Source organism: Belonocnema kinseyi, chromosome 1 (assembly GCF_010883055.1).
Source record: "Belonocnema kinseyi isolate 2016_QV_RU_SX_M_011 chromosome 1, B_treatae_v1, whole genome shotgun sequence".
Lineage (NCBI taxonomy): Eukaryota > Metazoa > Arthropoda > Insecta > Hymenoptera > Cynipidae > Belonocnema > Belonocnema kinseyi.
This window is the reverse complement of record NC_046657.1, coordinates 167105933-167116178: the sequence shown is the minus strand read 5'-3', so window position 1 is coordinate 167116178 and position 10246 is coordinate 167105933. Positions and strand designations below refer to the sequence as shown.

The 10246-nt window shown below is 28.7% G+C and overlaps 1 protein-coding gene across 3 annotated transcripts in view; it reads left to right on the top strand.

The window, feature by feature from the left end:
- Positions 1-6073: 6073 nt before the first annotated feature.
- LOC117170645 (prolyl 4-hydroxylase subunit alpha-2) overlaps positions 6074-10246 on the top strand; it is a 24967-nt gene continuing 20794 nt past the window's right edge. Inside the window, exons 1-5 of one of the 3 annotated variants that reach the window (XM_033357568.1) lie at positions 6074-6449; positions 6690-6797; positions 6975-7172; positions 9371-9411; positions 9603-9718. In XM_033357568.1, coding sequence (XP_033213459.1) covers positions 6985-7172; positions 9371-9411; positions 9603-9718 — 345 coding nt within the window. In that variant the 5' untranslated portion in view covers positions 6074-6449; positions 6690-6797; positions 6975-6984. The other 2 variants (XM_033357560.1, XM_033357576.1) reach the window with 2 other exon arrangements.

Here is a 10246-nt window from a genome sequence, read left to right as displayed (position 1 = left end):
ACTCCTGAAAGAGTTAAATAAATCACAAGAAAAACCCATGAAAAAGTTATTTCTGATTTATGAGATCTGGGAATTTGAAAATGGAATTGAGCTAGACACTCTGGTTAAATATTCTATACATTATCAGATATGCATCTATTTTTTCTGTGTGATAAATTCGCAGATATAGATACATATGAGCGTGCGGATTGCACAACGACCTTAGGGCTCTAGCTCAGGCTGCCTAGGAAGAAAGTGAGGGGATAACGCGTGGCTACGGGCCGAGTTCAATGGACAAATAATTTTGAAACTGCCGTCATGTCCAATCAAATCGGTCCGTAGCAACGCGTTATCCCCTCACTTGCCTACTAGGCAGCGTGAGTTCGAGCGTTAAGGTCGTTGTGTAATCCGCACGCTTATATATTTTGTGAGAATTCACGTTCATATTGGAAACCTTTCGAGTGAAAATTTAAACCTAATTTTTAACTTAAAATATCTCAAAAGTCGTAAGTGATAGGCAAAAATAGATGTCATTTTTTAGTTTTAAGCACCACGTATGGTATTCTAATATATATCAATCCATAAGTATAAACTATAAAGGTAATTTACACGTAGAATTCTACGTATATATTTTTTGGTGTGGAAATCACGTTAAACATTTATAATTTTCTTGATGTTTAAAAATTTGAGATTATATTTATTTTCACAATAAAATAATAGCAAGCCAGGCTATAGTGTCACTATTTCGAGAATTAATATTGTAAATATTAAACGAGAAGATACTATAAGTTTATTGGAATATAATAATATAAGATTAAATAATTGTACTTATAACAAAAGGAAGTTTCTACAACATAAAAATGCTATGGTTGAAAGAACAAAATAAAAATAATAATTAACATTATATTTTAAGCTGAAACAGAAAAAATCCCTTAGAAGAAAGCAGCGTTAACGGGATTCGAACACGGGTTTTCGGGACAGCATATGGGAGAATTTTTCCTGTGATGACACAAATTATAAGATATAGAAATTTGACCATCCTCATGACACTCGCAGTGAAAGTCACAGTGCAAATTGTGTTATTTAAACTGCTAGTTATTAAAACTACAGTTTTATTATTTAATTTGTTTATATTACTTTTTCTTAACATCTATTTGCTCTAGAATAATTCAATATGAAATAATACTACTTTCTCGACTATATCAAAGATTGCAATCGTCCTTTTGTATAAATAAATATTATAATGCCACATTTTACAACCACCTGTGCAGAGATTGTCCAACTTATCCCCGAGTTCCGATTTGGGCCCGATCGGATTTTCCACACGTGGCCCCAAGGAGGCAGATGATGTGGCTCGCGTCAGAACCACGTCGGATCGGGTTAGGTTAGATAAAATTATGTCAAGTTTTCTGTTATCGTCGCGATATTGTTTTTCTTTCATATAACTTAAAATGCCGAAAGCAAATAGTAGATTGCGAGTGCGGAAACACCGAATTGTTGGTGAGATTTCTTATATCCGCAATGAAGGCAAAGGTAAGCTTTAATTCGTTAGAATCAAGAACACAATTCATTTTTAGCTTCTGAAGATTTCCAGCAATGTATTCGAGAAAGCGTCGTTATTTTGAGCGTATTTACTATTTATGTGAATAAAAAAATGTTTTCCAGCTTTTTAGAATTTTATATTTTGTTGTTGATATTCTGAAAATAGAGATTACCTTATACCTAATGTATGAATTTCCGAATTAGTAACATTATAAATTAAATGCTTTTTATATTTTCTCGAACATAACGTCACTTTTTAAATCTCACTCCACGTGCCCCATGTGCATTAGTCAAACAAAAATCATTCCAAAAAAATATTAAAAAGATCAAGAAATCTTTATAATTAAATTCATTTGTTTGTGTGTGTAATAGCTCTAAATTTGAACATTGTTTGTCAAAGCATAATAGTTTTCTTCAAAATGCAAACTCTTATCGATAAATTGAAGCAATACAAACAGATAATGTAATGTAGTATATTGAAAATGACATATAATGTAGAATGATATATAATGTAGAATATTGAAAAATTGAAGTTTTGTAAAATAGTAGAGCTTTTCATTTACGGTCTGGCGCTAGAAAGATTACCCTATCGGGCGCACGTGTTTCTCGATCGGGGCCCGACCGGCGCCACATCAGAATTTCTGCACGGGCAATAGTTTCGACAACAAAATATTTGTTTGACCACGGCAATTTTTTGATTTGTAAAATTTTGTTGATTATACCAAATATTTGCGTTGGTCGAAGAAAATATTATACTGGGTTTATTTAAAACGGTTGGTTGGTTAATTTAAGTAAATATTTTGCTCCATCCAATGGAGTATGTTAGTTATTTCAAGTTAGCATTTTGACTGGTATAAGAAAATATTTTGTTTGATATAACCAAAACTTGTAGTTCATCTAACCATTAAGGACCCATTACAATTTACATTATGTGAATTCTCTATGTACTAAATATATCACAAGATGAGATATTTCCAGCATGACAAGAAATTTTCAATATAAATTGTGCAGGATCCTTTCTTCATTTGATTGACAAATACATTCTGCTGTTTCATAACAAAATTTATCGCGCAATCTTAGGTAATCCAACAGATTCAAGTAATCTTACGTATTTTCACATATGCTGCCAAATCTGCTATCTTGAATTGGAGTATAGGCGATCGTACCAAGTACATGGGTCCTCTCTTAAATTATTTGGTAGACCCAACCAAAAAATGTTGTTAAATCAATAAAATCTTTTCTAAAATCAACAAAACAATTTAATCAAACATTCTGGTTGACTGGAGCACACGAATTTGGCCAACTGAACCAAAATTTTGTTTATTTGAAGAATGAAGAAATTTTGTTTATGGCTGTATGCACACGCGGCTTGTAAGTTTGAGCGACGAGCTATGTCAAAAAATATTAAAAATAGATGTCGGAATTTTTAAATGCTGACAAGTTTCATCAAAAAATGATTTTAAAATATTTGTAGGAATATTTTATATTTTATTTGTAGGAATATTTTTCATATTTTGGTAAACCAAAATATGAAAACTTCTTAGAAAAGAGTTTATGAAAAAATTATAGGTCTTTTAAAAAGCTACAATTATGTTTTAAGCTTCTTTCTTATCTGTTGTAGTTTGGAGTAAAAATGGAATCTTCGATTTTTTATAGCATTTTTTATGGATAAAATCATAACCGTCGTTCAAGCAATTTCGATTGATAAAGTAGTTCTTTATTTTCGGGTCAAAAAAAGTGCGCCAAAACGTAGGTGCGAAATTTTGTGCAAATGCATACAAAGTTCTTTCTCAATCATAAATGTCGAAAATGTAGAAAAAAAGTGAAAATTTACTATTTACCTGAGTCGAAATATAGGTCCTTTTTATATTCTCCATGGTGCTGAATGAATTATTTTTTAAATTTTCTTAATACTCGCCATCCTTGTTTGATTCTCTTAGGTCTTATTGAGTACAACTTTAATCCTCTTCAAGTATCTTCAAAATTTTTGAAGTATTTTTCAATTTCTCTTTTACACCTATTAGAGGTTTCAAATGTAAATTTATTGAAACCAATATTGAAAATAACCTAAAATATTAATGGATAACTATTTTTAAATATTTGATATTATTACTAGTTATAAAATATTAATGTGATCATTCATTGAAAATTACTGCATATTATCATGTGAAAATATTTATCCGAGTTCTTTTTGGTACACAGACAATCTGACATACACTGCAATATCTATATTCATATAAATACAAACATACATGTAAATAGGTGAGGCATATATACTTATAAATTGTATCGATTCATATGCAATATATTTTTAATGCCAACATTCGCGATTTACATTTCCAATTATCACATAAAAAATACATCATTTGTGTTATTTTTAACAAGAGAAATTGAATGTAGTATAGACATCAAACTTTCCCACAATATTCCATTACGAGAGCATGATATTGCACTGCTAAAATAAATCGATTAAATGCTATTGAAACCCATTAAATATTGTAAAATGTTTTAATCGCTAAATGGTGCCCCATCTAATTCAAATACTTATCAAATGGTCTTAGCGATGAAATTGAGTTCGTCAAATATTATGGACTTCCCCGAGATGATCGAGAAGGATTTGAAATTTTTTACGGGTTCCTATCAATATTGAGTCAAGCGGCATCAAATTTAGCTGAGATAATGGACGAGAAAAATAATACCAAGAAAATTCAAATATTGTAAAATATAGTAGTTGTAATCAATCAAGATATTGCGATGATAACTAAAAATCTATATTTTTTCTCTGTTTCTACTTAATGGCAACAAACATTTTAGTACAAGCATTTTTACATTTTTTGAATATATTTTTATCTACCGGTTAGCAATTTGTAAGATAAAATTTTAAAAATCGAAGTCTTTTGTTTTGTCAGCGTTTTTGATTATGAAATACAGTCATTTTATTCCAATGTATTTATTTCACTTTCTGTGTGAGATAACATGAAATGCAATAAAAATGTTTAATGTATTAAAATGCCATTTTGTACTATCCCATTGTTCATAAAACATAAAAATTTAGAAAATATGCTTTTTTATTGCGATAAAGCATACAATCTGTTAACAATAATGTCAAATATTCATTCGTTAAAAATATTAATGAATTCTAAATATATTTATCATTAAAAACCATAAATTACAATCATAAATTATAACACTTATAAATCCTAAGTATTATTTATATTTGTATTAATAAATTAATTATCATTATAAGCCATGAGATAATGGCTGTACAAAAACATTGTTTAAAAATCTAAAAAACAGGATATATATAGGTCTTAAGCTGGACTTATCAATGGTAAAAAGCTCGACTTTGGTAATAGATTTTTTAAATAAAAAAATTTCGTGCAAAAATGTGTGCTATTTTTTTGTGTGCAATTTTTTTTGATCATTCAGTACTTTAGCTAAAAATTGCGAAAATCTAAATTCGTATAATCAGCGAATGTTGTTTTTTAGGAATAAAATAAAAAATAAGAATCATATAAAAAAATGTTTAATAAGAAATTTGTAGATATTTTCTGGATGAACATCTTTTGTCTCATGATTTTTTTCGTATCTTGCTTAGTTTGACCACAACATGGAATTATTTATTTTTAATTATTTTTTGTGCAATCAAAATTTTAATTTTCGATTTTCTGGACAAATTCAAAATGTAACAATAATTGCGTTCTTGGATTTAAAATATTCATTTTCTTTTTTTTTCTGAATTTTGAAAACTCTATAACTCTAGTAAACTTTTGTTTTTTTTTTGTATATAAAACATTATTAAAAAAAATTGCTCGTCTTTTTGAGTACTACTAGTATCAATACATAGAATCTTTAAATCTTAAAAAAAGTGGTTTCAAACATTTTCAAAATGCGCTCACTTTTTGACTTTTTGTCCAAAATGGCTTCCTAAAAAACTTGACTTTTAGTTTAGAACACTAAATGAGTATACCAGGGGCCAATCCAATTAACCAATTCTTTCGAAAGTTATCGTGCTAACAAATTAAACATCTACAAACCCACAGACAAACAGACAGATAGACAGCATATTCATAAAAACCTGTGTTTTCGGATTCAGGGGGTCTCAAAACGTAGGCATTTGACAAAAATGGGGGGGGGGTCAAATTTGACACTCATCTAATACCTTCTCTAATAAGTAAAAATGATTTACTTGATTTTTCAATGTTTTATTTTTAAAAAAGTCATAGTTCAAATTTTACAACTTTTTAGTAATGATCCATACATACTAGAGGTAAACATTATTTCGGAGAAATGTATTCAACCGGAAACAATTTTCTTAGAGATTGCGAAGTCTAATTAAGTTGATTTTTCGCTACCATGAAAAACGATTTGAAAGATACGCGGCGTGGTGAGCGAGATACCTACCTGCCACTTTGCTTGAAATAATTGATTGTTTACGCAAGAAATTTAACCGCAAAGATGGTACAGCACGTCGTAAGAAATTTAATTAAGAATATAGGTCTTTCAAACGTGTAACCAGTTCAGTTTGCGATATGAATTCGTCCGCACCGGCAATAAAATATTTTAACTCAGAGAAAAAATGATAAAAATAAATCAACTTTCAAAATGTAATGAAAACTTGCATTGACGGACGTAAAATTAATTGTATTTATAAAAGAGAGATTTTTCAACCGCCAGTAGATAGCATCAGTTAAATCCGTGCAAAATTTCTTATAACTTTAAAAGTGTTTCTTAAAGTGAACAAAATTTAGAATAATCAAAATTGTTTTGAAAGTGCAACCACCGAAATTTTCCATGACTATAAGTTTTGTTTATTTCACCAAAAACTTGTCTGAGATGCAAAAACATTCTGGTGTCAAATTAATATAATTGAAAAAGATTTTATATAAACAAAAGGATCGCTATTTTTTATTTTATCTTCTTAAAGTGTAAGTTCCTATCAGTTGTTTTATCTGGAATTCATAAAAGCAATAATACACCAAACAAACATTTACTATAATTACTTGCTATATTCTTATTTTTGAATAAAAATTTTTTAAAAGAATTTTAAGAAAAAACTTGTCCTAATTTCCTAAATGAAAAATGTTTTGTTTTGTTTACGTAACTATTTTTTATTTTATAATGCAATTGTCTAAAATAAGATCTAAGTCAGTTTTTTTATTATGTAGTATTCAGAACAAACTGATTTAATACATTCTTCAATCGGAGAAACAATAATTGAAACGAGAAGTCATAAATCCAATATTTTACTATCCAGAGCACGTCAGTTTGATAAGGTGTGTGGAATATACAACAGTTCAATGACCAACTGTTCTTAGCTATCGAGTTCTTTTTTTAACTCTCAGTTGTTTCTTTATATATAGCACATATAAATAATGAAACTTTCAAAAGGTAAAAACGCTTCAATCACTGCATCTAATGTACCGATTGTTCTAGAATAAAATTTTCTCCAGGACTGACAGAATGGCTAGATCATTTTCACTCATCGTTGCTATTGTGATGTTTTTCTACTCTCACGGAACTGCCGATTTTGATTCATCCAATTATAATATTAATGATTTAACAAACTTGCTGAAAGCGGAAGATATCGTGATTGACACTATCTATGATTACCTTCAGGAACAGGAAATTCGATTAGCCACTCTCAGGAAGTAAGTTCCTAAATTTACATTTTTTACACAACAATATGGTGCTAAATTTTATTATTTTATTTCAATAACTTGTGGGATTCTCAATTTTATTACATTCTCATCAGTGAAGGTATTAGATTTGTGTAAAAACTGCCCCCCCCCCCAGGTTTTCTCAAATGTCCGCCAGCCATTTTGGATAAAAATTCAAAAAGGGGGTACATTTTAAATATTTTCTAGACCCTTTTTTCAGAATTTAAAAATTCTCTTTGTGGATATTCATAGTATTCAAAAAGACGAACAATCAAACAAAAACAAACGAACAAAATCAAACTTTTTGAATGAACTACAAGATTATCATTAAAACTTTTTAAATTTTCTTGAAAAATCGAACATTCAAATTTTAAAAGAATACAAAATAATAGAAAAATCAAAAATTACATTTTTCGGTAAAACTATGCGAAATACGGTAAAAGATGAGTTTACAAAAATTGTAAATTTGAAAAAGATCTACAAATTTGTTATGAATCACTTTTTGATAGGATGCGTAGTTTGTGTTCTAATCGTGAAAAACACCATTAACAGTGAAAAAAAATCTTCTCGCTGCGTGGGCACATTCTGAACACAACATTTGTCTTTTAATTTCTTTTTCATCACGTGTGATTTTTGCGATTATAACCAAAAAAAAAAACTATCAAAAAATTATTCATGACGAATTAATTTATTCTTATCAGAGATGGTATCAGATTCGTGGAAAATTTGACACACACAGTTTTTGTCAAATTTTCACGTTTTGAGACCCCTTCAATCCGAAAAATAAGCTTTTACGAATGTATGTATGCATGTATGTATGTTGTATGTATGTATGTATGTATTTATGTATTTATGTATGTATGTACAGATGAATGTATGTTTTTGTATGTATGCATGCATGCATGTATGTATTGATGTATGCATATGTGTGTGTATGTGTGCATGTATGTATGCGCGTGTATGTATGTTTGTGTGTGTATGTATGTAAGTAAGTACGTCTATCTGACTGTGTGCACGATAACTTTTGAAAAAATTAATCTATTAGATTGGCCTTTGATACGTGCTTTTAGTGTCCTAAACTAAAGGTCAAGTTCGTTTGTCAACCATTTTAGATACAAATTCACAAAGTTAGTGCATTTTGAATACTTTGAGACAACTTTTTTTAAAATTCAAAAATTTTCTCTACAAATATTTATAGTATTTAAAAATACGAACAATTGATCTGAATTAATTTTTTTCAAAAAATTAAAAATTACCGAGTTATAGCATGTACAAAGTTTCAAAAAACACGAAAATGAACATTTTAAGTTAAATAACAAACGACATGAAAAAATTCAAGAAAAGAAAAATGATGATTTTGAATTCCCTACAAGATTATCATATACAACGGGTTATACTTGCAAATTCAGTTTTTGAAAAAACGGCAGAAGTTGCAATAAAATGTTTAATAACAAAAGTTTAAAAAAAGAATTTGCATTCTTTTAAACGCGACAATGAAATTGCGTGTGTTTTAGCACCAATGCATGTTATTAATAAATTGTAATAATATATATTCATGGAAATAATATACAATATGAAGGACAAACTCGAGTGCGAAGCAGGAGATACGTGATGAGAATGTGTTCGGTAAAGCAGAAGAAGTTTTAACAAAAGAGAATTCACAATCACCAAATTACTGTTGTTGATGCCTTGACCTTTAGTTTAAAAAAAGATGTGCACAAGTGTGAGGGATATACAAAAACCTAACACCATAAGGCTCAATTCTTGACTAAAACATTTTGAAAAATAAGATCCTTACTATTCGAACATACTAAATTAAGAAAAGTTTTGGGGATTACAAAATTATTTGTTTGCTACATAAGCCGTTGACGAAACAAAATGTTGGTTACTTCAACAAAAATTGTTTATGTAGCCAAATTTGGTTGATGAAATAATTTTTTTTAGACAAAAAAAGTTTTCTTAAAATAATCAAAATGTTTTGTCCCTTTTAATTTAAATAAGTACTGAGCGTGAAAGAAATTAAAATATATTTTATTGATAAATTCTACGATTCCCAGCATTATTTTTGGATAAGAAAGGTCTACAAAAGAAGGTTTTAACTCCGCTACTAATTTTTTATTAGATCCAAAATAATCTTAAGAACTTATTTTTTCTGTTACCTCTCATAAAAAACTTATTTTTTGTTACAGGCACATCGAAAATTATACAAAGGAACACGACAAAGCCATACGTAATATCCAATACTATCTTTTTAATCCTTTTTTTGCAAATAATATTTAATAATATTAATATTATAATTATAATTATTATGTTAGTATAATTATAATAATAACATTAATAATATTTTTTCAATAATACATTAAATAGATTATAAGTTAACTCGTAAATTTACTATTTATTAAATTTATTTCATATCTCCAGAAAAGACAGTCAGAACTCTTCGTGCTGCAACTCAGAAAAGGCCCGTTAATAATGTTAAGGAGACTAATGAGATGAAGGAAGAAGCTGATGAGGGTGACCTCAGTCATTTGAATAAAGTAAGATAATTATACATTACATATTATTAGTGCCGTGAAAAAAAATTAAAAATCCATTTCTCTCTTTTGTTTATACATGAAAGAAATGATTCGTTTCGTCTACGGTCACACCAAATAAAAAGAGACATCGCTTAACCCATATTTATTTTTAGACAAATAATTCTTTACGTTTTGGCAACTACTGCATACCTTTTCAAAGGTAACATAAATATAGTTACAATTAGTGAGTAGAATGAAACAACAAAAATGAAAATTTTACAAAATAATATAAATTGTACCTGAGTTAAATAATATTACATTAATGAAACTTTTTCAAAGGCCGGATGTCCATTCCATAACAATCATAAGATTGAAAACAAAATCGCAAGTCTAATAGAATATTCCAGTCAATTATGTGAGTAAATAATTTTTAAAAAACCGCTTATTATAGGAAGCCTCTTCAAATTGAAAACTTCAATTGCGTAAAAAACGACATTATTTCAAAATATTAGAGACTTTATCAGTGGCGTAACTTCTTACCGCGAAACC